Source organism: Malaclemys terrapin, chromosome 7 (assembly GCF_027887155.1).
Source record: "Malaclemys terrapin pileata isolate rMalTer1 chromosome 7, rMalTer1.hap1, whole genome shotgun sequence".
NCBI classification, from domain to species: domain Eukaryota; kingdom Metazoa; phylum Chordata; order Testudines; family Emydidae; genus Malaclemys; species Malaclemys terrapin.
Window position 1 is genome coordinate 108,883,599 of NC_071511.1, and position 14,338 is coordinate 108,897,936.

The 14,338-nt window shown below is 39.7% G+C and overlaps 2 protein-coding genes across 3 annotated transcripts in view; one reads left to right on the top strand and one right to left on the bottom strand.

The window, feature by feature from the left end:
- LOC128840787 (disintegrin and metalloproteinase domain-containing protein 9-like) overlaps positions 1-4,482 on the bottom strand; it is a 38,562-nt gene extending 34,080 nt beyond the window's left edge. The window contains exon 1 of the mRNA XM_054035200.1: positions 4,319-4,482. Within this exon, the coding sequence (XP_053891175.1) occupies positions 4,319-4,388 (70 nt within the window). The 5' untranslated portion in view covers positions 4,389-4,482. The remainder of the gene's footprint in view (positions 1-4,318) is intronic.
- Positions 4,483-6,600: 2,118 nt separating this feature from the next.
- On the top strand, positions 6,601-13,877 carry C7H10orf88 (chromosome 7 C10orf88 homolog). Of its 2 annotated transcripts, none has more exons than XM_054036184.1 (6): positions 6,601-6,930; positions 7,712-7,915; positions 8,839-8,908; positions 9,491-9,697; positions 11,026-11,501; positions 13,294-13,877. In XM_054036184.1, exons 1-6 carry the CDS (start codon positions 6,728-6,730, stop codon positions 13,520-13,522), a joined length of 1,389 nt encoding a protein of 462 aa, XP_053892159.1. In that variant the 5' UTR covers positions 6,601-6,727; the 3' UTR covers positions 13,523-13,877. The 2 variants fall into 2 exon arrangements, with proteins under 2 accessions (XP_053892159.1, XP_053892160.1); XM_054036185.1 differs by lacking the exon at positions 6,601-6,930 and adding an exon at positions 6,961-7,174.
- Positions 13,878-14,338: the final 461 nt, after the last annotated feature.

Consider the following 14,338-nt stretch of genomic DNA (forward strand, 5'->3'; position numbering starts at 1 on the left):
GTTTCTAAGCTGAATTTATGTATTGCTTTTTTAGGTATTAACAGGTCCCTGTGGTTACTCAAGTGGCTAGCAACTCTGGTCATGCAGCTAATCCTTATGACACTTCTTGGTTGAGTATGCCTTACCACTTTCATTTGAGGTTTCAAGATCTCAATTATATATCAGGTTGCACCATCTGAATATGAATGCTGGTGATATACTTTTTCTTCACAGATTGACCATTTTATTAATAATTTTTCTTATTACATCTAAAGTACATTTGGTTATACACTCACTTAAAGCCTTTTTTTTAAACTTTATTATTTCAAAGAGTATTTAAAATATACATAGCATTAAAGTGACTTCCTTTTTTCACTATCTAGTATAGGTGGCTAACTAGCTAGTGGTTTTTAACTTGAGAATCGTTTTAGCGCATCTATCATGAACTTCTGCTTACATATGAACAATCTGTGTCTACCAAAGATTATTTTACTTCTCAGATCTAGGCAGAAAATTATGCCTGGACATAGACATACATAAAATTAAATCCATAGATAAAATCCATATTTTATATTACTCTCCTTATGCCTCTGCGCTACACACCATGCTAGTGTTTGCCTGGCTGCCACACTCCACCCAAGAAGTAGTAGCAATGCAGTGTTACTGAGTACATATAATTTCTAAAGTTGCTTGGTAAAATCTGGCAAGAATGGCACCCCATTGGTGTAAAATACTACTACTGAAAATAATTTGATAGTGGAAAGATAGGAGAAAATGTGGGAAAGTAGTAAACAATTATTTTTTAAAAATGGTTCCCTTTCACCCCCCACCATTTTAGTATCCGGAGTCTAATTGTAACATGGAAGTAGAATAGAAACTCATTCAACTCCAACTGGGAGAACCATTGTGAATCAACAAATTTGGAGAATTAGTACCCAAAAACACAGAAAAAGGTTAACATATCACAAAATATACATTGTTTATTTGACAAGTGTAGTTCAGTTTAAATATTTTAGTATAATATTCATAGAACCACGTGGAAATATGCAGATGAAGAGCATTATAAAAATGCTAAGAATTATTATTATTATTTATTCTATAGGAGTATACAGTAACTCCTCACTTAAAGTCATCTGTTAACGTTTTTTCGTTATTACGTTACTGATCAATTAAGGAACATGTTCGTTTAAAGTTGTGCAATGCTCCCTTATAACATTGCTTGGCAGCTGCCTGCTTTGTCCACAGCTTGCAGGAAGAGCAGCCCATTGCAGCTAGCTGGTGGGGGCTTGGAACCAAGGTGGACCGGCAGCCCCCTATCAGCTCCCCGCTCCCCTAAGTCCCCTGTGCGGCAGCTGCCCAGCAGGCTATCAATTGCCGGCAGTTCAGCTGTCCCTCCCCACACTGCCATGTCCTGCTCCTGCCCTCTGCCTTGGAGCTGCTCCCAGGAGCCTCCTGCTTGCTGTGCGGGGAGGGAAGACGGGGGCTAATGTCAGGGTGTCCCCCGTACTCCTGCCCCCCACTTACCCCTTCTTCATACAGAGCAGGGTGAATACAGGACAGGGCTCAGGACCGAGAGAGCTTGCTGATATACTTAAAAAGGCAGTTTATTTAGAATGGGGTCAGCATACTTAAACAGGCAATGCACATCTTTCTCTCTCCCACACACACCAGATGTGTGTCTCTGTCTGCCATACTGTCTCCCCTCCCTCCATTCCTGCTGCCTTGTAGAGTGTGAGGCTACATTAACAACAATGTGTTAACCCTTGAGGGCTCAGCCGAGTGCTAGTTCATCATCTAGCAGTAAAGCATTCTCTGAGAAAGATCCCACCCTCTTCCACCCTCTGACTTCACCACCTCAATCAAGCTTCACAATCATCATCGCTGTGTACAGTATTAAACTGTTTGTTTACAACTTATATTCTGTGTGCGCGTGTGTATATGTATATATATATAAATAAATAAAATATAGTTTTTTGTCTGGTGAAAAAAATTTCCCTGGAACCTAGCCCCCCCATTTACATTAATTCTTATGGGGAAGTTGGATTCGCTTAACATCCTTTTGCTTAAAGTCGCATTTTTCAGGAATATAACTACAACGTTAAGCGAGGAGTTACTGTATCATATTCTCTTTAATATAAAAATATGTGGTGACAATTTTAGAAATAAAAATGAAAAAAATTGTATCATCTCAGTGTTTTCATTTTGGACTTAAAAGACATCAATCTAAAATGAATGCAGCCAAAATTATCTTTCTACCCAACTAATCTAACCACATCAACCCCACTTTCCCTTTGAAATCTCTCCACTGAATTAAATTTTGACTTGTCTTTGTCTTCAAGGTCCTGCATAATTCTCCCTCTCACTACTTTTACAACCTTGTTTCCTCATGTTGTCTCCCGCCCCCCCAACCCAGCTAATCCAGCAATGACAGCTTTCATGTCCCATTTTGTTTGTTTCTGTTAGTCATCAGTACACCCTATTCCAACACACCTTCTGCATTATTTCAGAATTACAGTACTTCAGTGGTACAGCTATTAACTAGGAAGCTGGAGATCAAAAGTCTGATTAGAATCTGATCTCAACAATGCAGCTTTACATTGAGGTAAACACCTGGTTCAAATGGTGAACTTTACCTGATGACCTTTCCTTCCCTTTTGTTGTCTACTCACTGAGTTTGGTTTAATCCCTGCTGAAGTCAACAGAAAGTCTCCCATTGAATTCAGTGGGGCCAATGGATAGTAAATTATAAATTAATTTTAACAAAGCAAACTGCTTTCCCCCACTTGAACTGTGCTCTCAGATAACAAACCAAAAAGATTTCATCTCAAATATAAGGCAAGTTCACACATGACACAGAAAAGTCCATGGAAGTAATCCAAAGTGGCACAAAAAATCCACAATGTTCTCTTACAGAGTAGGAGGAGGGTTCTTCAGCACAATTTCTATAGACGGTTTCTTCCCTACTAAAAATCTCTAAGGCTTTTTAAGGGTTGAGCACCAACAACATTATTAAGGAGGACTCTCCAATTAAAATAATATGATTTCCTTTCGCAAAGAAACATGTTTGGGGTCTGTAACACTGGTAGGATTTATAGTTTCAGTAGTTAGATTTTGTAACTCACTTATAAAAATAGCCTTCTAAAATATTAGTACTTAGCACTTACTGTTTATGTTGCTTCTCATCTTCAAAATATTGATAAATATTAACCAAACTGCACAACCCCCTTTTTCCCCATGTGAGGCAGGTATGTATTTTTATCCACTTTTAACAGATGAGAGAACTGAGGCACAGATGAACTAAGTATCTTTCCAGAAACCACAGAGGACATTAAGTCAGGGTCCGAATAGGGTTTAGAACTCCAGAGATCGAGGGTCATAATTTTATGCTAATACCACACCTGTAAAAATACTGAATACTGAAATGTCCAGTAACAAAGCTAATTTTCTTCATATTGAATAAAATCCTGCCCTCACCTAACCCATGAGCATTCCCATTAAGTGTCAATAAAATTTGAATTTTCTCATAGTCTGTTTTATGTGAAAGTATGGCATTGGAGTGGAAGCATATCTCATTTATCTAATTATCTTTATAATGCTGTATGATCAGAGATATAATACATCACCCAATTAATTTTTAAAACAAGCTCTACTAATTTATACCTTGATACTAGAAAGGGAGGGAAGTACAAAAAATTCCTGTAATTGAGTCACAAATATACAACTGTATAAGTAATGGTCCATACACAGTATTATTTTGTTGAATCCTAAATGAAAATTAATAAGAAATTAAAAAATGAGAAATCCAACAAAAATACACAATTATTTTCAGGGAGAATTCCCTCACATCACAGAAGACCTGAATTTTTTTATCCATTGTTCATCTCAGATGAGGGCTACAGTTATTCCAACTGTCACAACAAATACTTTATACAGAGCCTAGCACAATGGGGTCCTGGCTTCTAAGCACTACCATAATACACTATCATACTACAACTAAGTGAAATCAAGGAACATAAACCTGGCTATTGGAATAAATGTGCATTATTAAGCTGACTAGGATCATTACACTCAGAATTCCAGTCTGTTCAGGTGGTAAAATAAGAAAGACTGCTTGTTATTATACATGCTGGCCAATGAAGCAGAAAAAGAACATACCATACTTACATACTTGTCACACACACACACACAAAAAACATCTACAGACCTCATCCTGCAGTCAATACATTTCTCCGGGACTTGTATAAGAATTTTGCTTGAATAAAGAGTTCTGGATCATGACTGATGTGCACAAGCATAACTTGCAGCAACTTTCTCACTGAATATTAAGACTGAAGCTCACCTGCTGTACGAACTGGCTTTCCAATAAATATTAGTCCAAAACCAAACAAAAGTAAGCTGCATTTTAACATGGTTATTTTTCTCTGAGCAAACACTTCACGTACTAAGATGTTCAGAAACAGTTTTATTTTGGATGGTGCTCTTACCAGCAGTTTCCCTTAAGTGAAAGAACTAGAAAAACTAGAATCTTTTGTTGTCAAGGCAAACAATAGATAGCATTGAAAAAGTATTTCAGGTATGTTAGCATACACTCCCAAGGAAGAAGGAAGTAAAATTTCTCACATTGTGCTTTTCAAAAACTGGTTAGACAACTTACAACAAACCCAATATAACATGATTGTAAATACTGACTGGAGAAAGCCAGCTGACTGACCCCATCATAAGGATGACAAGACAAAACTGATTTATTCTAAAACCCTTTGAGATCAAAGACCAGCAACAATATACTCTCAAATGCTAGACAGGAAAACAAAGCAGCATATAAGCTAGGCTATTGAGTTAATATGAACCTGCTTGTCGGGGACTCAGAGCCCAGACGGTAAGGTTCGTTGTCTGACTGCAGAGAGAGAGACAGGCAACACCAGCAAGGTCCAGTGACAAGCTCTTTATTGAGGAGTGCACACAACAATAGAGAGCGGCCCGTCTCCAGAGAGAAACAGCCACGGTTTTAACAACTAGTAGGGTTATATAGACAGTTCCGTCGCGTCATAGTTAAAACAACCCAACCCCCCTTTATTAGTTAGAAAGCTTCTAATATTCATGCATATCTATCTTCTTTGACGCTACAAACAATTCGTGATGCCTCAGCAACTTATCAGCTTTGTTGTCATGCACCAGAAACTAGGAGAAAGGAGGGAGTTAAGAACAGAAACAGGGAGTGGAGACTGCAAGACTCCATATGTCCAAACAAACTGTTCCTAGCACATCTGGTACAAGAATGCACCCCTCCCCCCTATCTCGTTCTCTGCAGCTCAAGCAAGCATGTCCTCAGGTATCACAGAGAGACAGGAATGGCCCAGCAACTACTGTTAGCCTAACTTTGGCTAAGCTGGCCAAACAACCTGTTCTATACTCTATTTTTTTGGGCCTAACACCCTTCTCTATACCCTTTCCAATGCGAATATACCTTTTTTTTCCGAGCTAAGGAGACCAGAACTGCACAAGGTATTCAAGTATCAGAAGGGGGGGAGGGATAGCTCAGTGGTTTGAGCATTGGCCTGCTAAACCCAGGGTTGTGAGTTCAATCCTTGAGGGGGCCATTTGGGGATCTGGGGCAAAATCAGTACTTGGTCCTGCTAGTGAAGGCAGGGGGCTGGACTTGATGACCTTTTAAGGTCCCTTCCAGTTCTAGGAGATGGGATATCTCCAAGGGTAGCCCTGTTAGTCTGAATCTGTAAAAAGCAACAGAGGGTCCTGTGGCACCTTTAAGACTAACAGAAGTATTGGGAGCATAAGCTTTTGTGGGTAAGAACCTCACTTCTTCAGATGCAAGCTAAGAGCTCTTAGTAACTTTAGCTCTTTTGTGATTTCAGCTCTTAGTGCTTTCAGCTAGTAGTAGGGGAGCCCCAGTGCTGGTGCACTATTGGCCTGAAGTGAATTCAGCTCAGCAGCCTGTAACTAGACTCCTAATTGAATCCAAGTTAGCTCTTGCATCTGAAGAAGTGAGGTTCTTACCCACGAAAGCTTATGCTCCCAATACTTCTGTTAGTCTTAAAGGTGCCACAGGACCCTCTGTTGCTTTTTACAAGGTATTCAGGGTGCGTGCAGGAGTCTTTCAAGGTGCCAGGCAGGGGAATCACGCATGGTCACGTCCTCCCTCAGCCAGAGGCTGGGCCTATGCCCAGGGAGGGAGCGCAGCCCCCAGAAGGGGAACATGGAGCTGAGGCCGTCGCTGTTCGTACTAAGGGGCCTTTCACAGAATGGGGCTCGGGCTGCACAGTTTCCACCCAACAGCTCTTCTGACCTAGTAACGGGCCCAGGACGCAGCTGCAAGCCACGCGCTTTCTGAGCCGCCAGCTACTTTCCCTCAGGCCACCTCACACACAACCACCAGCCTCTCACTCCGCCCTGGCCCTAGCGCGCGCTTGCTCAGAAGCTAAGCGCGGAAACGGAAGTGAGGGCTACTGCCGCTGTGGGCATGCGCGTCACCAAACAGATAGGGGGGAGGGGAGACAATGCCCCTGCGCCTGCGGGCTGGACGCCTGAGACGCGCTGGGGATGGGGAAGAACGGGAAGGCGGCGAGCCAATCAGCGGCTCGTTAAGAACGCCCCGTGACCGTTGGAAGGCGGACATTCCGCCCGCAACGGTGTCCGGCGGGGAGCATGTTCTCTGTAGAAATCAGTTCTGCCCGGTTATTTCTGGCCGGCGCGGCGCGGCAGGGGACGGTTGGCAGCGAGCGGGACGGTTGCGATGGCGAGCGGTAGCCTGGCGGGCGCTGTGGCAACCGAGGATGGCATCCGCAGCGCCAATGGCCCCCTCCGCCGCCCCCGCATCGCAGCCGGCTGCTCGTGGGACTGCGTGTCCCCCTCGTCTCCCGGGGGCCTGGCGGACACCCTGCGTCTCCTTCCCGAGGGAGCCAGTGACGGCGAGACGCTGGCGCCGCCCGAGTGCGGGTAAGGGATGCCCGGCACCGCAGACACGTACACGCTTGCGGGGAAGTGGAGGCTGGATCCCGATCCCGGGCGGGGTGCGGGTCTGATCCTCTGCTGCCCCATGGAGTCCCGAGACCCCCTAATGCCCTCGCCTTGGGGTGCGATGGGCTCAGGCCGGGGCCCTGGCTACAGCGCTGTTCTCCTGAGTGCCAGGCGCTGTACTGAGGCCGGAATAGATGCCCATAGGTTCACTGTGTCCGGGCAGGTGTGTTTTACCCCCTGTGGAGATGACAACTTTTAATGGAAAGAGAAGTATCTAGACCTGATTACATGCTTATCGGAGCAAGTCCTGTGAGAACTAGAGCATCAGGGGAACTGAATAGTGTATATCTAGGTAGGGATCTCCCTGTGTGTAACTAAAAATATTGATAGCACACACGTTCTTCCCGCCCTCCCTCACCCCCGACATTTAAAACAGTATTTGGGAGCAAAACTTCCTTCATATATGGCAGAGCCATTAATTTTCATTGCAGACTGAATCCACAGCAAGTTTGAAATTTGTAAAATGTGATATAAATATTCCCCCGCCCCCCACACACAACCTATAATTGTAGTGTTTGTTCTTCGTTGTAAATACTGCAGTTACAAAAATATAGATTATGTATCTGTTCTCTTCAAAACTGAATGACTTTAAATGAAGAGTTCTTGTTTTATGTTTTATAAACTATAGTGTTACCTGGAAAGCATAGGTTAAATAAAATTTTGTTAAGTTGCTTAAACAGAATGTTTCTTATATTTCTAGTGAGAACTCTGTGGTTTTGGAGAGACCCTTAAATGATGAAAAGGAAACTCCCTGCTTACTGTACCTGCAGTGTGATCCTCATGGATCTGAGGAAATAGTCTATGTTGGAATTTTAAGTGAGGCAAGAAATATGGAAGTATATGTAGGAGAAGAGTATTGTGGAACTGGTAGGGGACAGACTGTCTGCACCATCCAGAATGATAGGTAAGTGTCTTCATTATGTAGGTTCAGTGTAGTATTTGCTTATTAAATCCAATTGAAAAGGAAACTGGCTGTCTTAGGGGGGCTGGTGATGTATTATATTGCTTTTAGACTGTTGGCTTAAATGTAGCCCAGGTTTCTTAGTGAACAAAATGTGTTGCCATCTACTGGTTGTTTCGTCTCAATTGAGTTTTTAGTGGTCAAATATCCACCAACACAATTTGTGCTGCCTTGACAGTCTCAGCAGAGACCAAGGAATGAATGGGCATAGAAACTGCACTTCTCACCCTTCAAGGTAGGCCTTCCATGTCATTGTTGACGCACATTAGTGGTTTACACTACCAATGTGTTGTCTGTGTCAAACAGATGGTTAAGGCTGTTAGCTACCATTTTCAATGAGCTAAAGTATTTAATTCAGTAGTAATCTCTAAAAGCCATTTAGGATCACTTTAAATTCTCTTTATATATGGCTCCAAAGAGAGGAATGAAAATATATTTCAGTATTGGTTCTGCTTGTATACGCTGCAAGATTTTGCCTATGGAGGTTTTTTTGGGGGGGGAGGATAAAAGGAGGTAGACTTTAATTACAGTACATCAACATTTGGCCAGATATGTTGTTTAACTTGCTAATTTAAGAACCAACCAACCAGTCAAGCCAAAACGAGAAGAAAATGTTGTGGATACCATGCGTGGAAAAAAAACAGGAACTATATGTGTACTTGTGTGTATGTATGCCATATGATTAAATCCAAACTGAATTTCAGTGTTAAAACCAAAATATTCTGTTAAAAGATGACCCACTCTGCTCTTTTCTCATTATCATCTGAATATAATAGCTGATATTTTTGTCCTCTTGTAGAAAGCATTTCTGTAGCATTTACCATCTAGAGACTTCACAGCTCTCATTTATTTTATTTTTCTAACAGAAATGACAAGGTTACCTTATACAAAAAATATCTTAAATTGGAGTACTCAACAACCTCTTGTAGAATTAAGGTAGGAAGTTCCACAAAATTATGTTTTAAATTGTCATTTTTTGCCTTACTATCTGTTACTCAGATGATGATAGTTAGGTTTATATCAACCTGAGATGTGGTTTGAGTATTCTCTTTAAAAATGTAGGTGGATTTTGATACCAGGGTTCTCATGTCAAATCCACACCACAAATGTCTTAAAATGTCATTATTAAAGTGTGTGTGTGAGAGAGAGAGAGGAATGCTCTTAAACAAATAATTTTGTAAAATAGACATATTCTAGATGTTTAACAGTTTGTGCACAATGGGAATTTTAGGTGTTGATCCTACAAACGTGCACATTTGTAATTTTACATATGTGAGTAATCTTATTGTAGTTAATGGGACTACTCGCATGCATAAAGTTTAAACATAGGCTCTTATCATGCCAGCACTTAAGCACAACTGATCTTCACTCATATTCTATTTCAATATGAGCACTATTCAGAATAATAGTAGTAGGAAGTCTATTAAACAGGTCTCAATTTTCCACTAAAATGACCTTTTAATTTCCAAAGTAGTACTTTGTTCTAAAATCTTATTATTTTTCTTTGTTTTTCAATAGCTGCTCTCCATTGGTGAAAGACAGAGAGTACTCATAACTAAAATTGTAGTACAAGTAAAATCAGTTTCTGCAAAATCTGCCTCAGATCTTCCTTCACTAGGATCAAGCGTAGATCTAGACAGAGTTCAAACTATGGTGGAATCCATGGGGTCAAAGTTATCTCCAGGTGCTCAGCAACTCATGAATATGGTTCGACTTCAGCAGAAGGCAAGTTACCACACTTTATTTATTTAAATTTATAAAAAGGCATAATCCAGGACTTTGTGTTTTGTGTCTGTGTTACATGCATATTCCAAACTCATTTGATTAAAGACCTCTCCAAAGAAACTTCTTACTATTTCAAACCTTATTTAGCCACTACCATTGTAACAAGCCTGGGAACATAAATGAGCCTTGTAATGTGCGCTGAAGGTCACTAAAGCCAAGCTGACTGAATTCCAGAGTTGAAGACTCCCCACTAAAAACACTATGCCACGAAACCTTCCTCCCCTCTCCATTTAAACCAAAGGGGCTGTTAGGTTGAGATCTGTAGCTACAGGTAGCTCCTTTTTAAACTGTAGTATTATAGCAACAGTTTGCCCATTTCAGGTTTTGTAGGACAAAACTTACACCTTTCATTTCAACTCAAAATTAGGTGCTAGTCAGTGCGTATCATTGAGTATGTGAAGTGTAATGTGTTTCCTGCAGGAAATAACGTTTAATATCTGTGCAGCCACATTCTACGCCAACTTAAATATTAATTATTTTTAAGGATCAGCCACTTGTAGCAGTAATCCAGCCTTAAACTAACCAAACATGGGTGACGCTGAGATTTGCACCCAAAAGGAAAAGGTCACAACTTCTTCCTTGCTAAAATCAAATGATAAAAAGTGATCTTGGAACTTGAGATGACAGACTATTACTATACATTTAATAGTTTAGGGTAGATATTGTATGTTACAACTGAGCTGTCACTACTTTGAGAATTGTGTGGGGTGTGTATGGTGGGGTTTTTTGTTTGTTTGTTTTTAAAAAACCCTTGTATCTTCATTGCAATAAAATTTGTTTCCGCCAAATAAAAGGGGAAGTACTTGTAGTATAACTATTGGATTTAGGCCGCAATCCTGCAAAGAGAAGCATATGTACAGACCCCTGCACCCACCCACATGGAGTAATTTTTAGTTTTGGAGCCCTCATTTAATCAACTCCTGCTTCAGTAATTGAAGTTCAGTCTAAAAATTTTTTTAGCTATTCTAAACCTTCATCTTGCAAATGTTAATCACTTTCACATTATTTCTTTACTGGGAAAGTTTCTTTATTTTCCATAGAATATCAGTAGATAACTTTCTTTATTATAAACTTTCATATCACATTCATTGAGTAAACTTTACACTGGTGAGAATGGAATGAATGCTATAGTTCTCTAAAATGCTACAGAATGCTTCCTTTTGTGGGGGTGAGGGGGCGGGCGGGAGAAGAGGCACATCTATTACTTCTGTAAATTTATATTCATAATATAACACCATTAAATATGTACATTTTCTTATTTCCATTAGAACAGTTTTCCTCTTGGAGACAAACTTCAATGTATCTTTAGAAAAAAGGAATCTGTCTTTGGAGACAAGCATACAATTGATGGATTGCACAATGCAGCTGCTTTTAGAGGATTAAACCAATCATCCAATGCACCCTTTCCTTTTAAAAGTTGTTTGACAACTGAAACAGTTCTTGAAGATTTAAAAACACATACTGACGTGAACACACGGATACCTGGTAGAGAGAATATTCCTGATCTTGAAAGACTTAAAACTATGCAACAAAGCACTCCTCTTCCTGGAAATGATTTTAAAGTTACGTTGTCATCATTAATGCAAGAGCAAACAAGTGCAAACTCAAATATGTCCAGTTCTGGGCTGCTGCTTCCTTTTCTTCAAAACTTATGTAGTCAAGTAAATCATCTTCAGCTAGATGATGGGAATAAGCATTTTGAGAAGAGTACAATAGCTAAAGGGGAAGGCATTCAAACTGTTGGGTAAGTTAGGCTTGATACACTTATCCAACTTGTCCTAGCCTGTGGGCAATAGTGTATTTAAAAAATAAAATAAAAAATTCTGCCATGATAGTACTCCAAGGCCACACACCACAAAGCCCCGCCATTGCAATTTAAAGGAATAAAACAGTTATGAACATTAAATGAACATCAGCATTTTGAAATGTATTTGAATATTTTTCATTATTATCTTCATAATCCTGGCTTCTTTCCAGTGGCTGATCCTAGTGTACCTTTTTCTGCTTTATTCTAGGTGTCTCTTTTCTTCCCCTTTATCACAGTTTACTTATCTTTAACTTTTATCCCATCAATCTCTCCTTCCTTTTCTTTCCCATGTTACCAGATTCATAGCTTTAGACTATTATGTAAGATGGTGGAAAGGAAAAGGAGTGCTTTATAGTTGGCACTACTCTGGTGAGAATTCAGACATCTCCAGCTACCAGGAAAGGGGGAAGTGCTGGTGTTCCTTATCTGGGCATTCTACTTGAACTGTGCTTGGTGGCTCCATTTTTTTTGATTTATGAGCCTCTGTTTAGTAGATGTGATAAATGTGTGAATCCTTGTTCCAAAATCTTCTATGGCTGCTAAGTGGCAAAAGGTGCATTCTCTTTCTGTTTCTCCCAGAACTTGTATGAGTGGGGTGTCTCTACTACACTACCCTCCTTCCTGGTCTTCATTTTTCCCACCGAGTGAAAAGCTCCAGTGTCTGCCCGTGCTAAACCTCATATCTTTCCCAAGTATCAGCAGACTGAAGATGATCAGTTTATTGATACTACTGCCCACTGGGTTCTGAATAGCAGCAATGAAAAATGACAGAACTCTAGCTAACTTTCCCTCTATTGCAGCTTGACAGAAACATGGCATTGCATTGGTTACATGTGGGAAGTGATTTAGCAAGGGTTCCTCTCCCCCAGCCTCCTGGTTTGGGTATGGTGAATATCCTGGAAAGTTTGAGTACAAACTGTTAATTTTTGAGACATTTAAAAAGGGCGAGGGAGGGAGAATATAGCTCTTGCATTTAAATATGTACAAAAAGTCAGGTCTGTTTTTTTTTAAACACAATCAACCCTAACTGGCAGAAAAAGTTGAAACTTGGAACTGGCTGGTCCTAATTGATGAATACGCTGTCACTGTAAGTGGAAGCCAATTTTATTTTTTTCCAAACTTTTTTTCCCCAAGATTTCATACTCCCATACATACTATGATAAATAATGTAAATCTATCATATGGATATGATGTGTGGCTTTTGTGCTACTATTTTACTGAGAATTCCCTAACTTTGTTTCTCACTATGCAGGTATGGAAGCATAAAATGAAATTTGTACAGATTAGTGTGCTAATCTTTTCTTAAACAAAAAATTACCATTTTCAGTATTGGGGTAAGATTACATTAAACACAGATTAACATAGTATCTTAACTCTTACACACTTACAAAAAGTATTTTGGTTGGTTAGTTGTACAGTTAAATGTACACACTAATGTAAAATAGGGCAAATCTTGCCCTTATGATATACACCTGACTAATGTATGTTGCACAGTGTGTGTTTGAACAAAATTAGGCCTTCTGTGTAGTAAAGGTGTAAGTATTTATTTATTATTTTGACTTTAACATTAAGAGTACCTTCTACTGAGTGCATATTCTAAGAAACCCAGTAATACTTCAAAACTTCAGTGCCCTTCCTTGAGGCACTGGGATCTCTATGTCAGTTAGCCAGCATGCTCACTGACTCCATATTAAAAATAGGAATGACTAATTATTTATATTTCTTGCAGAATGGAACAGCAGCCTATTTGCTCCTACTTGGAAAAGGTCATATCCAAAAATATGGAACTGATGGAGAAAAAACTAATGGACTATATTGATCTAAGTATGCAGAAACTTCAGGAACATATAGATACTAAAGTTGTTCTGTTAATGGACATGGTTCAAAACTCCAGATCGAACAAAATGTCACAAGAACAATATGACTCTGGAGTAGGACTCTCAAATGGAGAGAGATAGACAATATTTGAAAGAGACAGGACCCCAATATAAATACTTTCCAGGGGCAAGTATTTATTTTGATGTCTTTACAAAGCTTAATATTTATTAAACTAATTCTAAGCCCCCCCCAAGTTGTTTGTTACATTTGTTACTGTAATTCTGCCCAGTATTGTACACTAAATGTTAGTGTTATAAAACATCTGTAATCTTTAAGAATATCTATATTTTTCATAAGTGTAAGAATTTTGTATGTATTTTTGTGGCTTATTTAGTTAAATATTTCTAAAAAGCCACTTGAAATACATTTTCTCAATCTCTACTTGAACTATGAAATATGTGCTATAAATAAAGTGAGTTGTAACTTTTATATTTATATTGGCTTAATTGTTTTCTGTTTTATTGGCAACCCATTTCTAGAAGATTAAAAAACAGAATTCAGTTTGTTTAGTTTTAGTTTATTTTAGTTCTTTGGTTAAAGGTTAAAAAGATAGGGTACCTTTTACTTCTAATGCACCAGTTCAGAATCATTATCTGATACACCTGAAGCTGAACTGAAGCACAGTACAGAAAGTGGATGGACTATTATCAATGACTTAAATGACAGACCTTCTCTATTGATGCTCATTTCAAAACAAGCACACAACTGCTTGGATGGATTTAGGGTAGCGTATTGGTCAGAACCTCAGCCCACAGTAGTAGCAGAAACTGCCCTAAAGGAGCAGGTAAGAGGGCCCCCTTTTATATAGGGAGTATGATGGGACAGGATCTCTGCATTATGGTAATCCTGAACCAGAGGAATGACCCTATAGTATTATGGTTGCTCCAGGATCAGGG

Coding starts and splice junctions, on each gene's coding strand:
- C7H10orf88 (XM_054036184.1), top strand. CDS start 6,728: ATGGCGAGCGGTAGCCTGGCGGGCGCTGTGGCAACCGAGGATGGCATC. Junction 9,698..11,025: donor TGGTTCGACTTCAGCAGAAG/GCAAGTTACCAC, acceptor TATTTCCATTAG/AACAGTTTTCCTCTTGGAGA. Junction 11,502..13,293: donor GAAGGCATTCAAACTGTTGG/GTAAGTTAGGCT, acceptor TATTTCTTGCAG/AATGGAACAGCAGCCTATTT.